A 19,399-nucleotide genomic window follows, 5' to 3' on the forward strand; every position below is an offset into this window, starting at 1 on the left:
GGCTAGTAGTTGTAATTACATCACAATAACAAACATTGCAATGGTCCGAGGAAGGGGGTGGACCACGCCTGAGATGCTGTACATGCTTGGGCTTGTAGAGAGCGTACTTTAGGAGGGCGGCCTCGCTGACTGGGACGCCACTTAACCGTGTAGTTCTTGGAAAACTCGGCTCGAGCGAAACAGGTGGCAGCGACACCACCGCTACAAAGCTGCCATAAAGCCCTTCTTCGTATATCTTCTGCTACACCGCTCCTTAAAGCTACTTCTAAGAAGGTGCAGCAACAAAACCTCCCTACAGCGGCGTTTGTGCGTAGCTGACTTTGTCGCAAACGCAGTATTTACTTAGGTTCGAGCTCCCGCAGCCAGGCAAGCTGGTACAAATTTGTGTGTTTTTCTTTTAGAGATTTGAATCGCAAATACCGGTATCATCACAAATGCACTTGTTGGCTATCGCATTTCTGCACGCAAATGCCTGTGCTTTGCGTCATTTTCTGAAGGCCCCCAATATCATGGATACAAATGGATACAACCTTTCATTTTAATTTTCCCAGCAAAATCGGGATAATTCCGGTCGTTAAAGAGCGCTGTTACTTTGCAACAAGTTCGCAGCCACTTTGGCAGACAAGATGCAATTATCAAACGCTGAACCAAGAAAGCTGTCGCCGGCCACGATGATACGCGGGTTGGCGCTGAGCAAGAGAGCCGACGACGGATCCTCCCCCGTTGCGCTGCTCGAGTCGTGGTACGGCACGGCCACTTGAGAGATGCTGTGCGCGAAGAACAACATACACATGAGGCAACTTAAATGGCTGCTACCAGCAAATAACAGACGTACCGCCAGCGATGCAGACGCGCATCCAGCTCAGCTGGGAGCGACGGCAAGACCTCACGTAGCGACTTGGAAATGAGGGCAAGGATCTCGTCGTTGTGGCGAGAGTCGTCCATGAACGTGGCCCCGAAGGCTACGGACGTGTGCACGATCAACGCTGGCGGGGACGTCCCGCCTTGTTTCTTCTTGACGTGGTCCCAGCACACAAAGCGGATGACGTCGCTCTCGTCGCGCGGGACGTACTTGGCAGTCCACCCCAGCTCCTGTACTGCCGGCACCACTTTTTCGTCAAAGACATAAGCTGCAGCAAAGCGTTGCGAGTACGTTACGCCCTCAAATGCGCGCAGAATCTCCGGCGCAACGTGGAATGAGCTACTCTTGCTAAGAATCGACAGAACCTGTTCAAAAGTGTCAATTGAGCTTTGGGACGACACGAAAGAAACTATAAACGGGGATTTTACATTCGGGATGGGGCACGTCAACACCAACTCGTTCACAATCTCGTCGTTGCCTTCGCTGGTCGTAACTTGGATGCGGTTCTCGTCCAGTACCTGGAAGCTCTCCAAATGCGTCGACATCTTCGTCTCCGTCCCTAACGATACCACAAGCATTAAAATCCATTACGTCGTCCCTTACAGCTATTTACTAGTGGCCTACCCTCCAATAAGTGTTCCACCATCGCTCGAAATCCCTTGCCGTTAGGAGAAACCAAATGCGTCTTGACTGTCCCTTTGTACGGATCCTGCGCGATCTCGTTCTCTGCGAATGGCACCAAGTAGCCACTTTGTGTCAACTTCTGGCGGAAATCGTCATTCAAATCGGACTTTGGCGTCCAATACTGCGCCCCGATATCCACGTGGACCCCTCGTTGCTTTGGGAACGACCTTAACCACATTGTCAGTCCGGCTCACCGTATCGCGTCGCTAACAGAGCCGTACCTGGCCATGGCGCGCCCTCCAAGGATACTGTTACGGTCCCATACTACCACTTCCGATGCATAAGTCGCTGCCGCCTTGGCCTCTTGCAGCAGTCGCGCGAGAGCGGCGCCCGTCAAGCCGCCTCCGACGATCAGCGTCTTGCCCACCATCGTTATTGAAGCTGATGGATACTTCGTCGTACATTGGTCAATATTTGATTGATAAGTGAGGATATTGTCAAATCACATCACACAAAATCTATTTATAGCCAAACAGATGCAAGCTGCGGGCTAAGGACTCATCCTGATACAAAACTGAACAGTGGAGAACTTCACTTGCGGTGATGGCGCACACGAGCGGCTCTAGCGCCGAGCCAGCGGCGCTGTCGGCAGCTTTTGGGTCCGTCGACATCAACGTGATCTTCCCAGCGCCAGCTCCACGACCAGCGTCTGTTTTCCAGCTGGCAGGAGCCACCACCACCGGCAGCGGACGCTTCGTGCTACCCGACGTGGCACTGCGCAAAGTTGTCAAGAAGCCTATTTTCGAGGTGCACTTTTGCCAATTATTAGCACTGCGAGTGACAATCACTTGACAATTGTTGCGGCTATTACAGAATTTCGATGATACAGCGTACAATGTGAAGCCGCCGACGCAGATGCTGCGCTTCATCGACGGGTTGCGCTACCACAAGCCCACGCCTGAGGAATGCGAGACGCTGAACCTCAGCAGCGCTACCGAGAGGATTTATCTCCACGTGCTGAATGATGTAACTGCCAATGCCTTGTTTACTTTTGCTGGAACGAGAGACATTACTGACTTTTGGTGTGTTTTTTTGGTAGATTTTAATGATGTGTGGGGCGCGAAAGGGAGCGCGCTTCAGCTCGCTGGATGTGAATAGATTGCGAATAATTGCAGAAGGCCTGGAATCCAGATACGAGGCCGTGGATGAGACGTTCCGTTCGGTATCCACAGAGGTGATGAGGTATCGCTTTCCGGGGGTTAACAAACTGGAGGATGATCCGTCGCACTTTGAGTTTCTTTCTCATCGACGTCGACACAGTTTAGTGGGCATGGAGACGTTAGACCCAGAAGACCAAGTGAGGCGGCAAGCTTTCCACTTTCAATGGCTGGCGAGACAGTATGTGGTGGCTTTTGCACAGCTGAAGACTGCGATGACAGAGATCTGCGACCGTGTGCAGAGAGATATGGCTGCATTGGGAACGACGACTCCGCCTACACTAGCAGATATCAACGATGCAGGTTCGTTTCCTCGTCGTTTATCAAAAGATAACGAGCGTGTACTCACGTGTGTGTGCTGCGCAGTAGAAGCAGAGTTTGAGGCGAAAACACATCGACCTTTTCCGACCTTTCTCTTCATCCTGATCCAGAAATACCACCGCGAACGACGCAACAAAAGCACCGCGTGGACCACCGACTCGGATGAGCCGCCTGTGGACTCTATCGGTCAGTTCGCTCTCTATTTATCCAGTGTCTTACTGCAGCCTGCGCCAATGACAGCTGCAGAGCTGCACAGTGTCCAAGTGTTGTTGCAAGTTGTGTAAGTGTATCGCTATGTTTGTGATCGAGACGTGACGCCTTAAGGGCTGACGTTTGGTTGTGTATATGACACAGCAAGGCCGAGTTCCGAGTGGACCACCACTCGATGGTCCTCGTCGTGACTAAAGTAGTACAAGCAGACGGCCAAGTGATCGTGAATACGTCGTCTTCGTCATGTTTAGATCGCAGCACAAACGGCAGCGAACGTCCGTTGAGAAATCATCGACGAGACGGCGACGTGCGCGTATTGACGCACGAGACACTGGGCTCGCTCCTTTTTGCCTTCTTGACGACAGTCCGCGAGCTGCGACTGGTTCCGCGCGAGAAAGAGCTTCTGAACCGTGGAAAGAAGAAGAAGAAGACGCATCAAATAGGATAGAGGAGGCTGTGGATGGGAATGCACCAATAGTATGCTAATAGTTGAGTCTCCGATCCTCCCTCTGCTCGTGTAAAAGACGTCAAGGGTGAAGCATCGATGGTGTAATACTTCGCATCGGATCCCATGCTCGGGATCCTAATGGTTGGGGTCTTTCAGGACTTTACATACTAAAGTACTACATGTACACTGTATCCGGATACCACAGCAGCCAAGCAGAAATGCAAATTCATTCGTGTAGCCAAGTTGTGGGCAAATCTCTGCAATGCTGAATGACTTTTTCTACAGTATCGTACGCACAACAAGTTGTAAACCACGCGCAGTTGCCTGTATTTTTGCGAGCCAAAATTCGGGGTCTGGATTTTGGTAGACGACCAACGCACGTTGTAAAGTGTTGTGGGGGGCATGAAAGGCTTCCACGCATACCGGCGCTATCGTCTACAGTACTGAGGCGGCAACGGCAGTGACAGGCACTTGCCGGACCGTTACAAGACGTCGGTGAATGCCAAGTGCCCACCGGCTCCAGCAAGCGAATGAGGATGCCTTTCGTGTTGCGTTAGACACAGGTGCAACCTGCACTTGGGCAACTCCAACAGAAACGTGCATATGTTACCACGCTGCCAGCCAGCAAGTGCCGCCTCGGTGAAGATTGCAACGCCCAACAAACTTCTACAACGCCGTCTGCACAAGGATATTGAGTGGCAGTTTCGCCAATTTTCCACTCGAGGTGCAGGAGGCACCGCGTCCTCTGTTGCCGGCGCAGGAGACAGTTCGTTTCGGTACAGTAGCCGTCTGGTCTCGAGCATAAACTGAACTACAACCTCTTGCTTTTACTATGCTCTATAAAAAGCAAACTTTCCCCCGCCCTGTTTTTCCATTTTGAAAATAAAAACCTTGGCTTACAAGTTATAAGATATAGAAAGATTTGCATGGTTTACACAACATTTAGAAGATAACCCGGTGCAAGTCGATTCTTTCAAATTAATGGGTATTAAATGAAAATAGGATCTAAGAGGGGGGAAGTAAGTGAGTACCACCGTCCGCTCCTGATCGTGTGGGGTTGTGGGCCGGGTACCGACCGATGCGATCGAGTCGGACTCCCTCACACAATAACGGCCCGCCTGGCAGAGTGCACGAAGAAGCCCGAGCACCTTCCCATCCAGAAGTAGGCGGCAAGAGGCACCACCGAGGCGCAGTGTCCAATTCGACCATGGACGTGGGCGCAGAGGTGGAAGTGCAGGTGGCTCCGCAGAATTGGCGACGCGCACAGGTCATCGACCGCTACGTAAGCCCCATCGAGGCGTCCGGCGCCGTGATCGTCGTCAAATTCGAGGATGGCAGCGTCGCAGAGCGCGGTGTACCGGCCGATGTGAACCAGGAAGCACCCGACGTGCGGCTGCTCTCGCCCGGTCAGGGCCAGCGCTTCGATGTGGACGACCTCACGCAACTCATCGAGCTGGACGAGACGACGATTCTTTCGGCGCTCGAAACGCGCTTCGCAGAGCACAAGATCTACACCAACACGGGAGCCATCCTACTAGCGGTGAACCCCTTCCAGAAGATCTCCAATACCTACAGTAAAGACACGCTGGCCAAGTATTTGCTGTCGTTCGAGTCCAGGAGCTCCTCGATGCGCAATAAAGGCAGCGACCCCATGCCTCCCCATATCTATCAAGTGGCAGGCGAGGCCTACAAGGCCATGATGTTAGGACTAAACGGCGTCATGAGCGACCAGAGTATCCTCGTGAGTGGAGAGAGTGGCAGTGGCAAGACCGAGAGCACCAAATTCCTAATGGAATATCTCGCACAAGCAGGTGCAAATAATCTCGCCGCATCTGTTATGGGAAAAAGTGTCGAGGGAATTGCCGCTAAAGTGTTGCAGACCAACATTCTGCTCGAGTCTTTTGGAAACGCACGCACTCTTCGCAACGACAATTCGAGTCGTTTCGGCAAGTTTATTAAGTTGCACTTCACTAGTGGTGGCAGACTCACAGGTGCCAGTATCCAGACCTATTTACTCGAGAAGGTGCGCCTCGTATCGCAGTCCAAAGGCGAGCGGAATTACCATATCTTCTACGAAATGGCAATCGGCGCAGCTCCTGCCGCGCGCAAGCGATGGTTCCTAGACCCTCCGAAAGGTCACACGATGCCTCCTGGAGACCACGGGGAGGTCACAGACGCCACACGTCAGTTCCTGCACTATCGGAATTTAAACCAGAGCGAGTGTTACGAACGTCGGGATGGAGTTAAAGACTCGGATATGTTCCGACGAGTCATGGACGCTATGGACATTGTGGGCTTCACACAGGTGGAACGTGCAGGTATTTTCGACATCCTCGCGGCGCTCATGCACATTGGCAACTTGTCCTTTGAACACGACGAAAACAGCGACAGATTAGGACAATCTATGGGGCCTGGAGCGGATAAATCAGACCTGGCTCCAAGCTGCATCTGGTCACGTGACGCGGCAGCGACGCTGATGGCTGTGGACGCGACTAAACTGGAGCGTGCGCTGAGTGTACGTCGTATCCGCGCCGGTACCGATTTTGTGAGTATGAAGCTGTCAGCAGCGCAGGCAAACAACGCACGTGACGCGCTGGCCAAGGCGTTGTACGGACGTTTATTCGACTGGATGGTGAAAAACATCAACCACTTTTTAAAGATGGACGACAGTGAGAAAGCCAAAGGCGGGTTGCATTTTATTGGCATTCTCGATATTTTCGGCTTCGAAGTGTTTCCGAAGAATTCGTTCGAGCAACTTTGCATCAACTTTGCCAACGAGACGTTGCAACAGCAGTTCAATGATTACGTATTCAAGGCCGAGCAACGGGAATACGAGTCCCAAGGCGTGGACTGGAAGTACATTGAGTTCTGTGATAACCAGGACTGTGTCAACTTGATTTCGCAGCGGCCAACGGGCATTCTGTCGCTTATTGACGAAGAGTGTGTGATGCCGAAAGGAAGTGACACGACGCTAGCGTCCAAGCTCTATCGCGCGTGTGGCAGCCACCCTCGCTTTGAAGCTTCCAGGATTCAACGCGCCCGGGGTCTGTTCACTGTCGTTCACTATGCAGGTCACGTGGAGTACTCGTCCGATGGGTTTTTGGAGAAAAACAAGGATGTTTTACACCAAGAAGCAGTTGATATGTTGGTGTATTCCACACGAGAAGACAGTTTTACTCGCGTGCTGTGTGAAGGTCTCGGAGGCTCACGAGACCGTGCCAAGTCTTCTCCACGTCAACGTGCACAGACCAGTAAGAACCGAGGCGCGAGTGTTGGTCTCCAGTTCAAGGAACAGCTGACAACGTTGTTGGAGACGTTGCAACGAACCAACCCACACTACGTACGTTGTCTCAAGCCCAATGAGCTGTGCAAGGCAGGGATCTATGAGCGTGAACGTGTGCTGAACCAACTACGTTGCAATGGTGTCATGGAGGCTATTCGAGTGGCGAGAGCAGGGTACCCGATCCGTCTACCCCTTGACGTGTTCGTGGCTCGGTATTTCAGTTTAAAGAGGACCAAGAACCCGCTACTTGCCAAAAAACAGGGAACGTCCTTCGGACTACCCGATACGGATTCTGACGACGGGATGGCTGTCGTTAGTGGCGAGGCGAGGGAGTTACTGAAAGAACTGCTGGATGTGATCCCCAAGGAGAACGATGCCAACCCTCAAGGCGCCTGCGAACGACCGGATCAAGGTCAGTTCACCACCAAGTGCATCTCGGTGGGTATCCAGATGGGATTCACCAAAATGTTCATGAAGAAGCCGACGTACGAATTCCTCGAGGAAATGCGCTCCCAGCGTCTACATCGTCACATGATCAAGATTTTCTACGCGGTCTTGTGCGTGACTGCGCGTGCGAGATACCTCAAGTATCTCCATGCGGTCAAGACCTTTCAGATTCGATATCGCTACAAGAAGCAGCAGAAATTGCGTCGTCGTCGACAGATTATGATGATCCGGAAGAGGAACGCAGGCAAAGTACAGGGATTTATCCGGACGGTAGTGCAACGTAAGAAGTTTGTACGCTATCTCGCGGTTATCCGGATGTTGCAATGTCGCTTTAGATACCGGCGACGGATGCGTGCCAAACGTGTGGAAGCTGACAATGCAAGGAAACTGGCGAACTTGAAGCGAGAACAACAGATGCAGGCGGTGACGCAGTACACGGAGAGCTCAACGGCGTCGTCGGGCTCATCTCCGCGGTCGGTAACGTCGCAGTCCAATGAAATCGAAGGTTCGGGCTTCTCGGACGTGTCTTCGGATTACTCGGACGACATGTTTACGTATAACGACAATTTCCCCAAGCACAACCTCAACACTGTGGACGAACAGAGCAGCCAACTGATGCCTCGTGCGTCTCATCGCGTCTCGCTTCGGAAGTCTCAGTCGATTGATTCGCTCACTCCTATGGGCGGATTTAGAGCCTCTCAGATGCACAACACACACGGGAGTCAAGGACAAATGGTCCACACTCCCGGCTCGAGGTCGCGTCTGCCGTCACGCAAGTCTTCTTTCCGCAACACGCGGTCGTCGCGCGCAGTTGCACTTCCGAGACTGGATGTGATTCAACATACGTCTTGGGTCAATGACGACGACCGTTTCAGTTGCCACATTTGTAACAAACGCTTCAACATGTTCAAGCGTAAACACCATTGTCGAGCGTGTGGCGAGGTCATCTGCAACAGCTGCTCGTTGTATCACCGGATCCAGTCCCGGTCTATGCGTGTTTGTGTTTCCTGTGTAGCGTTTCATTCGCTCGATAGCCCAACGTCGGCCGGGTCCACGGGTTTCCTTCGTCCTGGAGGCGGCAGTGCGCACTCGTCCAACTCGAGTCGAAAGACGTCGAATGGCTCAGCTCCAGACCGCAACCGCAGTAGCACACTCAGCAGCGGCATGTGGCTCAACCCGTGGCCGGAACCGCCCTATCCAGTGGACGAGGACGACCGTTTGACTGTACTACGCGAGCTCAACATCCGTGAGCTCGGCTTGTCTGGCAAGTTCAACATGTACTGTGAAGTTGCCGCAAAGACGATGAAATGTCCGATAGCGTATGTGAGCATCATCGAAGACGAAGAGCAGCTGCTGGTGGCAAATATTGGCATGGCGCATACCACGCTGCCACGTGAACTTTCGTTCTGCGCACACACGATTTGTCAACCGAGTGTGCTGGTGGTGCTGGACACGAAAAACGACGAGCGCTTCCGTGAGAATCCGATGGTCAAGGGCGACAAGGGCGCAGTCAAGATCCGCTACTACGCCGGCGCGACCATCTTCTCGCGCGACGGACACGCACTTGGCACAGTGGCGGTGCTGGATACAAAGCCGAGGAGGGAAGCGGACCAGGAGCATATTGGCATGCTGCAACATTTGAGCTTCCTGGCAAGCGAGAAGATGACACAGAGCACCATCCACGAAGATAGTGATAGCGAATTTCTATGAACCACCGAGTAACGAGTGATGAGATTGATTGTCCATGTCAAGAAACCCCCTAGCAAGTACAAGTAGTGCATGTTAACACCGTTTTGGCAAGGGATTCTGTTCGACAAGCCACAACCATCGATTCAGTATCATTCAATATCATCCAGAATCTTTGGGCTAGTTACCGGATCAGCTAAGGCAAAATTTCCAGCACTTCATGATCCCATGGCAAGTTGCGATGGCAAGTTGCGATTGGCAACTGATATTTCATGATTGTAGTCCAGAACATTGTTCTAAAAACCACTTCCTGTCATTTACAGGTTTGCATCTAAGCTTGTTTCCTTCATATCACTTTCGGTGCCACGGACGTGCCGAATCATCCACTTATCGCCGATAGCTAATCAAGCACCCTAGATGTGTGGTGAGCTTGCTGTACTCTATTCAGGCGAAGCTGTGACGTGCGTAGGTTTAAACAAGGAGCGAAGCGTCGTCGAAGTGTTCCTGTCCCCTGTTAGGCGACTTATTTGAGTTGTTCTGCCAACATATCGAGCCACTGTTCCTCTACAGTAGTGGCCAGATTCCAGCGATAAAGACCCAAACAAACACGGCTTTCGACGCGGCATCTGCGGCGAAATAGCTTCAGTTTACAGGTCAGACGATCGTGGCAACAAGAGAGAGAGAGAGAGAAGACTGATGCTTGGTAACATTTGAGCCTTTCTCGCCTCAGACTGTAGTCTGTTGCACTGTTTTCGCAATGACAGCGCCAATGCTTTTACAAACGTACAGGCAATGTCAGTTGCAGATGTATTGGATGAGTGCTACATGCAGTCGCTGTTCGCCGTTACCAATATCCACCTTGTGCTCTTGTCGAGAGGCCACCTGACGAATTGGCAATTTATACACAATGTGGAGTGTAGTACAAAATTTGCACTCCAAATGATCTCCACATTGAGCTCAACTGTGTGGTAAATCTGAGAACGGAGCTCTGATGTTGCAACCCTCCAAGTTACCCTGTAAGTGGTGGTTTCTAGTTTGCAACCAATTTGACATTTGTACCTACGTGCGCCTATCTGAGACACCCCCGTCTGTATATCTCTTGTACAGTACATTTTGCGGTAATTTTTTGGAAAACTGCAGGTAACCATCTATTATTTTCCCTTGAACCCTCATTCTGCCATTTGCGACGTAGCACCCAAGTCCGAAATTAGTGTGCCAGTTTTTTTGTCATCGTGTTGCGTGGCATCTTCTCCCGTTGTCTGCCCTGCTGGTGGAACTCTCGCCACTCTGCAACTCCACCGACCAGGTACCACAACATGTCTGGACAACTTCGCGTGTCTGTGATCGGTTCTCAGACGCGCTATCCGGACACACCACTGGCCTACACAGTCTACCGAACGTCCGTGAACTACGAGGGGCTATGTTACCACCGTTTAATCCGCTATCGCCACTTCTCCCACTTCGGCAAGAGACTCAAACTGGCGCCCCGTGCACCACGCGTCTCCGCCAAGATGCCGCCCAAGATCTGGTGGAGCCGCAAAGCCTCGTTGCAGCCCGAGACCGTTGAGGCCCGTCAGGTGTTGCTAAATGAGTACATGCAGCAGGTTTCAACGCGTCCGTTGACGCCTCGCAGCCAGGATCACTTGAAGAAGCTGCTGCAGGTGGGTGAGTACGCGCCCAAGGAGGAAGAGGACCGCGTTATCAACAGTGCACTCAGCTCCAGACGCCCCAGTACCAGTTTAACGGCACCTCCATCTGAAGTAGCACGCAGAAGTTCCCTCCACAAAGCGATAATGGAAGAGGAAGATGTGCCTATTCTTACTTCAGCGGAGAAACAGCCTCAAGACTCGCTCACGGACGAGGAAGAGCCAAGTCCAGAAGAGCACCGTCGACTGAACCTCACTATCCAGCGTCAAGACTCCCAGAGCTCCAGCAACCCTGCGGCTGATGACGCGGAGATTCGAGACGGCGCGTTGTCGGCGCCGCTGTCGCCCGTGCTGCCGGTCAAGACGATTCCCGTCAGCCTGTCGCTGAACTCGCAGAACATGAAGCGCGTCATGCTCGGCTCTCGCGGGGATTCGGATCTCCTGGCTCTCAAGGAAGGAGGCAGGGACTCGACGGGCAGTGCGTCCGACTTTTCGTCGACGCCTGAGCGTCACTACTTTGGTCAGATCAAGAACTGCATCGCTAGTATTGAGGATATTGTGGACAGCAGCCGCAAACTCGAGGAGCGGATTCGCGAGAAGCAGACGACCAATCGACCTTAGCAACTTTTCGAAGATTTTCGTGGCAAGGCGACGGATTGGCCGGGGGGCTTTCAATATTTATCGACAAGTGGACGTGCTGTTTCCATCACCTCTGCCTCCCGCCGTGAATGCTGCAAGTAATGCTACATTAATAAAAAGAAAGCTTTTTAATTTCTTTGATACAAAAAATTGCAAGTTTTTGCCGCTAATTGACTCGCGCCAAACAGGACAAATCGAAGAACGATGATGGGTCGTTGTTACTGGCAAAGAAGGCATCGATCGAGCCTGGTCAAAAGTTGTGGTGGCGTCTTTCACACGGAAGCAATCAACGGCTACGGTGCTGTCTATTACGACACGGACGCAAATAAAGTCATCGTTCTTCAAGGTACCCAATCCCACAAGCACTATTGCAAGACGTTTTTTTTTCGAAGTGCTATTGAGCTTACTTTAAATTATTTAAAGCTGGAATGAAGATTCCAATGCTGGGAGTTTCCTTGTCGTGAAACCGGCTCAATGGGGTAGTTTTGAATCGGTGACATTGAAGCCCTTGACATTTTGAAGAAACTCGACGCAAGATAGATTTTCGGCGTGTCAACGTCTGTACAATACTTCTGAAGCAGCACCACTAATTGTTGAAGTGAAAAGTCTTTTAGTGCTTACCTCATTTCTAAAGCAATACTAGTATATTAGTATTCTTCAGATACAGGTAGATAAATATATAATAGATAAATATACTGTACGTAGCATTCACTCCGAAGCAGCGGTCCAAAATGCCCATTTTTGAGCAAGATTAGAGTTGCCTCAAAACCTCTATAAGAATTGTTTTTATAGTATTGTGGAGATTTCCTAATGAACGGATGTCATGGTACAGTGTATACACGCTCTCAAAATTGCAAGTGCCCCCGCGCCATTTTTCACTAGGCATTGCAAAGAAGAGTTTTATTACATGTATTTTATTCAAACGCTCTCGATGAGGATCGTCAAGCTTATACTGTATGAGACAACACGGGTAGTGTGTCAGGAAATGGTGTGGTCTGAATCTGAAATGCCCCTCCCTGTAAAAAAAAAGGTGGCAAATGGAGCAACGTTAGAGAATCGCTAATGGGGCCTTAAAGCAACAATAAAGGCCCTCGACGCTAGCGTTGCATGAACCACTTTGGCTCCTTTTTAATAGGCTGGAGCTTCGACAATTGCCTTCTGTCGGCCAAAACTGCTGCCACTTTGTATGCAAAGCACAGCGTGGTGCCAAGTGACCACATGTCAAAGTGAAGCCAAGTCACCGAATTCAAGGTCGATTTTTCTCAAACAAGAATTGCTGTCTTCTTCTAGCTGTCGCATACCAAATACATGTACAAACATCGCTCTCTATTCCGGTACTGGTATAAATTAATACCCTGAGCAAAACGATGCAGCTGTTTTAAGGAGGGAGTTTCTGGCGGGAATCGCTCAGCTCCAGTCATTCTAAAGAGCAGAACCGTGCTAGTGTCCAGCAGTGCGTAATTTACGTCGGCCCATACCCATGGGAGCCTGGATGAAGATAAAACAGAAGCGCGATCTCATCCAGAAGGCGAGCGACTGCCCCAGCATGACGCAAGAAGAGCTGGCGGCATGGGCAAAAGCGACGTTCAAGCTGAAGCGAGCGCCGGCGCAAACTACTGTTTCTGATATCCTTAAAGACGCCTCCAAGATAATGAACAGCAGCTACGGTGATGGCGTGAGGCGGAAACCGCTACGTGTGACCTCGCCTGTTCTGGAGAAGCTCTTAATAGAGTGGATTTTAAAAGTAGAAGGTAGTGGTATATGTCTCTCACGAGACTTAATTAGGCTTAAAGCTCGTGAGATTCAGAAGAACCTACCTGACGCATGGGATATGAATTTTTCGGACGGATGGCTAACCGCGTTCGAGCGGAGGCATTGCTTGCGATGCCGGAAGCTTCCTGGTGAAGCTGGTTCTGCTGATCCTGTTAAAGTTGCCCTTGGCCGACAGCGACTACAAGATGTAACCAATCTTTATGAACCTAAAGATATCTACAATATGGATGAAACGGGACTCTGCTATGCTATGGCTCCGTCCCGCTCCATTTGCACAAGGAAAGCCCGTGGTGCCAAGAAAAATAGGACTCGGATCACACTCGCTCTCACGGCGAATGCGGATGGGACTGACGCGTTACCGGTGCTATTTCTGGGGAATGCAAAGAATCCCCGCTGCTTCAAGAAACGTACAGCCGATGAGCTGGGATTTTGCTATCGCTCTAATAAGAAAGCATGGATGACGGGCTTTATTTTTAAGGAATGGCTGCTTAATCTGGATAAAGATATGCGTGCGTGTGGACGCCATATTCTCTTGCTGCTTGACAACGCTTCTTCACACAAGCTGGGGGATCTTGTATGTACCAACATCTGTGTGGAGTTTCTCCTTCCCAACACTACTGCGTTCCTACAACCGATGGATGCTGGCATCATTGCATCATTTAAGCTGGAGTACCGAAAGAAGCAGTTGCGGTGGGTTTCGACTAGATCAAGGACGGTGTTGAGACTGAAAGGAAGGCGTATGCTGTGGATCAGCTGCAGGCAATGCAATGGAGCAAGGAAATTTGGCAAGATTTACAAGGTAAGCGTACTATCGAGAACTGTTTTCGCCACACAGGCATAACTTTTAAGGCTGTAAATGAAAGAAGTAAATCAACCGAGCAATCCAGCTACGGACCCGATGTAGACGTAGAAGCTGTCATTATCCTAGCCTCACAGTTGAGCTTGTAACTTTTTACTTTAATATAATATACCAAATCCAAGGAGATGGTCGGACCACGATACCGGAAGTGAGAGCGATATTTGTAGATTCATGATGAACTTCAGTCTATAATAGAGTGATGGTTTTTCATTCATCAATTAGAGAAAGGTTTTGCCCAACTTGCAACTTGGTGTACATGTGGTGTGCATATTTACCAATCCCTGATTTGTTGGCATTTCCTTATCTCACACTCGACGTCGTCAGTACAGGCGGCAATGGATCTCCCGGAGCTCAAGGGTACACGGCTTTACAGTGCCGTCTACGTCTCTATCTAGCCAGGAGACTAACGTTACAGTGTATCGGACACATTCCCAGGTTATTTACGCAAGAAGTCGCGTCACGATCGATGGCAACGCCGCTACTTCGAGGCCACCACGCACTACCTAACCTACTACAAGGTAGATTGGCTGCCAATGCATAAGGTCTTGCTGCAATACTAACCGCGATAACCAATAACAACCTAATAGAGTCGGGAAAGTGAGAAGCTGCTAGCTTGTATCGACCTATGGCGGACACAGACGATCGATTTTAACTCCACGGACGGCGACAATCTCGAGTTCTCCATCGCCATCGGCGAGCAGTCGTATCTTCTCAAAGCTGACAGTCAGGACGACGCCGCGCGATGGGTTAAAGGACTCCAAGCACGGCAATATCGACCGGAAGGCACGCCCTCTGAGGTTTTCAGTCTTCGCAGCGAGCACATGGACGCAGAGAGCGACGCGTCTAGTGAATATGGCGGTCGACGTCCTCGAAATGCCTCGTCGGACTCGGGTAGTCACCGTTCGTCCTTGTCAATGTCCTACGTCGAGACACAGAATCCCGTAGTCCCAAATGCCGCTGCTATTGCCAGACTCTCGCTGTCCCACGCTGACGCTCCGAATCCTGTGGTCCCGAACGCCAATTTGATCGCTCAAGCGTCATTCTCGCACGCAGAAGCAGTCAATCCTGTGCTCCCGAGTGCAAATACTAATGCATCGACAGGAGCGAAGTATCCAATGGTGAATACCAACCAGCAAGTCACGCGGTCTACAGTGGCGACAACGACTGGGGTCAAGAGAGCGGAGGAAGAGAATGCGGCCAACACGCAATGCTGTGCACCCTGCGTGATCATGTAAAATGCGACAAGAGGCTGTTCTATTTTTTTTCTTTTTCTAAACCGCGATGCAGGCTGTCATGTGCCTGCAGAGCTGTCTTTTGTAGACCGTATTAAACGTCACAATGCTAATGTATTCTACGTGCTACATGACTGTTTTATTAAAATTTAGTTACTTCGAAGTAGATTAACTATATTTTCAAACAGCTTTTTTAAAGGCATGCTTCAACTTTCGAGCAAATTGCAATTTCTCGCATCTAATTGGCTAATAAGAAGCTATTTTCCACTTGGACGAAATCGTGCAGACAACCGACACCAGCGCCGCTATGGGGAGCTCCGACGGTGCGTCTCCCGCGTCAAAACGCCGCTTATCGCTCCTCTCTACATCGTATTCTAAATCTACGTCCTTGATATCCCCCACCACCAGAGGATGAGCGCAAGAAACGCAGTATTAACGAGATGTTCGGCGACGAAGACTCGGACGACTCTGGGGACGAGCAGATCCCTCGCCGTACGTCTCTCTCTTCGCTTCTCCGCTCTCCTGCTGAATAGTAACCCCTTTCACTTGTCTCTCCAGCCACCACGACAACTACAGCCGACGCCTCGGGGTACAATCTCCTTGTACTATCTCCATAATTAATTTTTTCGCTATAATATCACTACTACGCAGCTTGTTCGGCTCGGACTCGGAGAGTGACGACGAAGAGAAGTCTGCTAAACGTCCGTCGTCTCCACCCACTAAACGCGTCAAGAAGGAGGAGAAACGTCGCGAGGAAGGGGACGACTATGACTCTGGAGACGAGGCCGTAGCCACCAAAGATGACGACGATTTCATCGACCGAGACGACGATCTAGCGGACGTGCTGGGCGAATACGCCCAAGACCGTCAACAGTTCGAAGACGAGCGGCCATTGGGCGATCAGGAGCCCACACAGGAGCAGAAGGACGATTTCTTCGATCAAACGCTCAAGTCGCTCAAGACTGGGCGCTCTCGCTCCAAACTCAACTTGTCGCCGCAGGAGATGGAGCAGGTCACGCAAGAAGTGCTCTATCGGATGGACAAGGCCTACGCGGACGACCTGGCCAGCATCGCGGAGCGTCGACCAGCTCTCGAGAAGATCAAGCTCGTGGACAACGCGCTGCATATTCTACGCAAGCTGCAGTTCCAGCCAATGTTGCTGGATTTTGACTTGCTCACGGTATGGGTTTGGAGGGGTTTCAAAGGCTAGTTGGAGGGTTAAATGAGTCTTTTTGGGGTTATTTGGACTAGATTGTGAAGAAATGGATCCAACCGCTGGACGACGGGACGTTGCCGAATGTCGGACTGCGCACCAAGATGTTAGAGATGGTCAGCAAGATGCCAGGTGAGCTGATAGTTGGTTGAAGTATCGAAGAACGGGGTAGAGACTGATAGTTGGTTGAAGTATCGAAGAACGGGGTAGAGACTGATAGTTGTTGTGCTTTTTTTGCAGTGTTTAAGGAACATTTGAAGCGTAGTGGACTTGGCAAAGTGGTTATGGTGTTGATGAAACACCCGCAAGAGGTAGAGCATGGCTGAGGTTTGTGTGGTTGGTGCAGAGTATTGAATAGTTGGCTGTGTACGTACTAGACGCCGGAGAACAAGGAGCTGTGTCGCAGTTTGGTGGAGCGTTGGAGTCGCGCGGTGTTCAACAAGACGCTGGACTTCTCCAAGCTGGCGGAACTGGAAGCCGAGAAGGCGGAGAACGAGATTTATCGTCGTCGAGAGCGCGCGTAAGTGCGTTTCTAACGTCTTTCTAACGGTATAGTTGTTTCTAATATAATTGAATCTGCTACAGACGCAGACAGAAGAAGTCAAAGATCAAAGCGCGAGCGACCGAGCGCGGCGGCAACGTGTTCAACGGCCGCACAGCTGATGCGGACGTCAAGCCGGACGTCTCAGAGCGTGCCGAGCTGCCAGATCAGCTGCACATCGACTACTTGCTGCGTCCTCAGTCTAAGATCGACATGAACGCTGTGCAAGCCAAGAAGGCGGACCCGGACTCTCGCAAGGCGCGACTGGCCAAGCGGATGCAGGAGATCGCGAGGCCAGGAAGGAAGACCAAGCGCGCTACCGGCGTCAGCATCGAAGGCAGATAAACAGCCAATCGCCAGTCAGGGCAGACAGGAGTTCGACTTGTGTAACTTGATTTTTCCCTCTTGTAGTTGATTTCTCTGCATTTTGCATACATTTCCTTCACGTTTGTGCGACGATGCTAATAAAACACCTTTTTTTTTAAACTTAAAAAGTAACGTCATGTTGGCTGTGGGCTTGATAATAGCTGCGTGAGTTGGAGATATGGTGAGCAAGCAGAGGCGGCGCTGCAACGTCAATAGTGGCGAGCGTGAAGAGGCTTCAGAAGAAGAGGAAAGTCAAGAAGAGAACGAGCTTCGAGCTCCCGGTAATCAGCATGAACTGGCGGATTCGGAGCGTGTGATTCCAGCCCCGACAAGTCACGTGGCGTCGCTCAACAAGGAGTTAAAAGCTCTCGAGACGCGATACTTCCGAACACGACTAACTCTGGAGAAAGTGCGACAAAAGGTGAAGAAAATAAAATATTTATTCGATCTGCGTCTCTTATTTCTCTAAAACTCGCTCCTTTTGGTCGGTGTCAGAATGACCAACTTCGCTGTGAGATGAAGAAAGTACTAAAACTCAATACAAAGCAAGAGCGAGAGATCTCGAAGCTTCGACATCTCGTAAGAGTTCTCTAAAAAGTTTTTTTTTTTATTTCCTCTTTAACATTATATTCCTCGTAGATTGATCGCATCCAGTCCGAACGGAAACTACTGGAGCATCAAGCGATCTCCAATCGCGACTATGCCAAGAAGATCGAGCATCGTTTCTTCATGGGCACTAAGGGCCAGTCGTTAGTTCAGTGCAATCTCGAGCTCAATTGTCGTCTACGGACGTTAGAAACGTCGCTAAAGAAGAAGGACGAGGCCTTACAACAGAGCCAACTAGAACGAGAAGAAGCTCGAGACAAACTCTCCATCGTCCAACGAGCGTTAGACACCCGACTCGAGTCGTATGCACTTAACGGCTGTCTCCACACGGGTCTTCTATTTGAGATCTCCAAGCTACAAGATCACAATGAAGCGCTAGCTCTGCACCTCGCTCAAGAGCGGAAAGTCGTGTCGACTCTACGCACGCAGCTTGAGAACTCGCAGAAGCGGGAAGAAGAACTTGAAGACGCTCGAACAATGCGAGAGTCGTGGATGGCTACATTGGAGAAGGAGCGCGTTGCTCTGGACGAGAAGATGGCGCAACTTTCAGGCGACGTACAGACCGCAGCGTGTGAGAAGACGACGCTGCTTCGGTTTATCCACGAACAGGCCGAGACCAAGTTCCAGCTCGAAGCGCGACTTACAGACGAACAGACTCAGCGGCGACAAGAAGCAGAACGAGCTCAACACGCGTCAAGAGTGTGGGAAGAGGAGAAGCAGCAGCTCAATGAGAGTCTCCAGACTGCACGACAAGAGAGTCAACAGCTGAGAGAAGAGAGCGAACGTGTTCTCGTTACACTTCGAGAGCAACAAGAAGCTCATTCTTCGTTGCAATGTCGAGAGCAAGAAGTGCAGCTAGAGCTACAGACTTGTAAGAAGTTTGAGGGCGAGTTCTTGGCTGCGAAAGATGTTTGTCGCCAGCTGCAAGAGACGATTGAGCAGCAGGAAGAACGTGGCTGTACGTTGCGTGTAGAAATCGAAGCATTGGAGACTTCTCGACGCGAGTTACGTGACCAACTCGAGACGAAGCAGTCGGAGGAGCGAGCACTTCGACAAGCTATGGAGAGTGCGCTACAGGACCTTGCAGCGCTGTCAAAGCAGCGTAACGAAGCGACTAAAGCCATGAGCGAAGCTGTCACGATCAGTGCGTCTTCCCTCGAAGAACAACAAGCTCTGGAGCAGCAAGTCGAAGCGCAACGCTCACAGATCGAAAAGATGAAGAACGCCAAGAATTTACTTCACAATGCCATGCTGGAACAACTCGCTGCGTTGCGTAAGCAGCTGCAACTCGAGAGACGACAACGAATCGAAGCCGAAGCGCGAGTCAAACACGTCAATCTTCCAGTAGCAGTCCACAGAGAGACGGCAGACTGGGACGCACCTAAGCCACTGTCGGCTCCTTGTCCGTCTCCAGCTCCACTACCTC

The 19,399-nt window shown here is 50.9% G+C and overlaps 7 protein-coding genes across 7 annotated transcripts; 6 read left to right on the forward strand and 1 right to left on the reverse strand.

Annotated features, from left to right (window-relative positions):
* Nucleotides 1-574: 574 nt before the first annotated feature.
* PITG_17346 (uncharacterized protein) lies at nucleotides 575-1,775 on the reverse strand (the record flags this gene model as incomplete). Its single annotated transcript, XM_002896799.1, has 5 exons — nucleotides 575-767; nucleotides 836-1,227; nucleotides 1,291-1,421; nucleotides 1,487-1,713; nucleotides 1,768-1,775. The coding sequence occupies 5 exons, from the start codon at nucleotides 1,773-1,775 to the stop codon at nucleotides 575-577; spliced, it is 951 nt and encodes a 316-aa protein (XP_002896845.1).
* A 314-nt stretch (nucleotides 1,776-2,089) lies between these two features.
* On the forward strand, nucleotides 2,090-3,682 carry PITG_17347 (uncharacterized protein; the record flags this gene model as incomplete). Its single annotated transcript, XM_002896800.1, has 5 exons — nucleotides 2,090-2,293; nucleotides 2,360-2,512; nucleotides 2,586-3,006; nucleotides 3,070-3,304; nucleotides 3,379-3,682. The coding sequence occupies 5 exons, from the start codon at nucleotides 2,090-2,092 to the stop codon at nucleotides 3,680-3,682; spliced, it is 1,317 nt and encodes a 438-aa protein (XP_002896846.1).
* Nucleotides 3,683-4,889: 1,207 nt separating this feature from the next.
* Nucleotides 4,890-9,122, forward strand: PITG_17348 (myosin-like protein; the record flags this gene model as incomplete). Its single annotated transcript, XM_002896801.1, has 1 exon — nucleotides 4,890-9,122. The coding sequence occupies one exon, from the start codon at nucleotides 4,890-4,892 to the stop codon at nucleotides 9,120-9,122; it is 4,233 nt and encodes a 1,410-aa protein (XP_002896847.1).
* A 1,164-nt stretch (nucleotides 9,123-10,286) lies between these two features.
* PITG_17349 (uncharacterized protein) lies at nucleotides 10,287-11,533 on the forward strand (the record flags this gene model as incomplete). The annotated part of the gene is made up of 1 exon (XM_002896802.1): nucleotides 10,287-11,533. The coding sequence occupies one exon, from the start codon at nucleotides 10,415-10,417 to the stop codon at nucleotides 11,363-11,365; it is 951 nt and encodes a 316-aa protein (XP_002896848.1).
* A 2,794-nt stretch (nucleotides 11,534-14,327) lies between these two features.
* Nucleotides 14,328-15,250, forward strand: PITG_17350 (uncharacterized protein; the record flags this gene model as incomplete). The annotated part of the gene is made up of 4 exons (XM_002896803.1): nucleotides 14,328-14,372; nucleotides 14,451-14,533; nucleotides 14,603-15,082; nucleotides 15,125-15,250. 4 exons carry the CDS (start codon nucleotides 14,351-14,353, stop codon nucleotides 15,248-15,250), a joined length of 711 nt encoding a protein of 236 aa, XP_002896849.1.
* Nucleotides 15,251-15,526: 276 nt separating this feature from the next.
* Nucleotides 15,527-17,495, forward strand: PITG_17351 (uncharacterized protein; the record flags this gene model as incomplete). Its single annotated transcript, XM_002896804.1, has 8 exons — nucleotides 15,527-15,570; nucleotides 15,656-15,739; nucleotides 15,806-15,836; nucleotides 15,899-16,427; nucleotides 16,499-16,592; nucleotides 16,701-16,771; nucleotides 16,838-16,980; nucleotides 17,046-17,495. 7 exons carry the CDS (start codon nucleotides 15,688-15,690, stop codon nucleotides 17,344-17,346), a joined length of 1,221 nt encoding a protein of 406 aa, XP_002896850.1.
* Nucleotides 17,496-17,883: 388 nt separating this feature from the next.
* PITG_17352 (uncharacterized protein) lies at nucleotides 17,884-19,321 on the forward strand (the record flags this gene model as incomplete). The annotated part of the gene is made up of 3 exons (XM_002896805.1): nucleotides 17,884-17,946; nucleotides 18,007-19,158; nucleotides 19,292-19,321. The coding sequence occupies 3 exons, from the start codon at nucleotides 17,884-17,886 to the stop codon at nucleotides 19,319-19,321; spliced, it is 1,245 nt and encodes a 414-aa protein (XP_002896851.1).
* Between the last annotated feature and the right edge of the window lie 78 nt (nucleotides 19,322-19,399).

Source organism: Phytophthora infestans, genomic scaffold (assembly GCF_000142945.1).
Source record: "Phytophthora infestans T30-4 supercont1.53 genomic scaffold, whole genome shotgun sequence".
Lineage (NCBI taxonomy): Eukaryota > Oomycota > Peronosporomycetes > Peronosporales > Peronosporaceae > Phytophthora > Phytophthora infestans.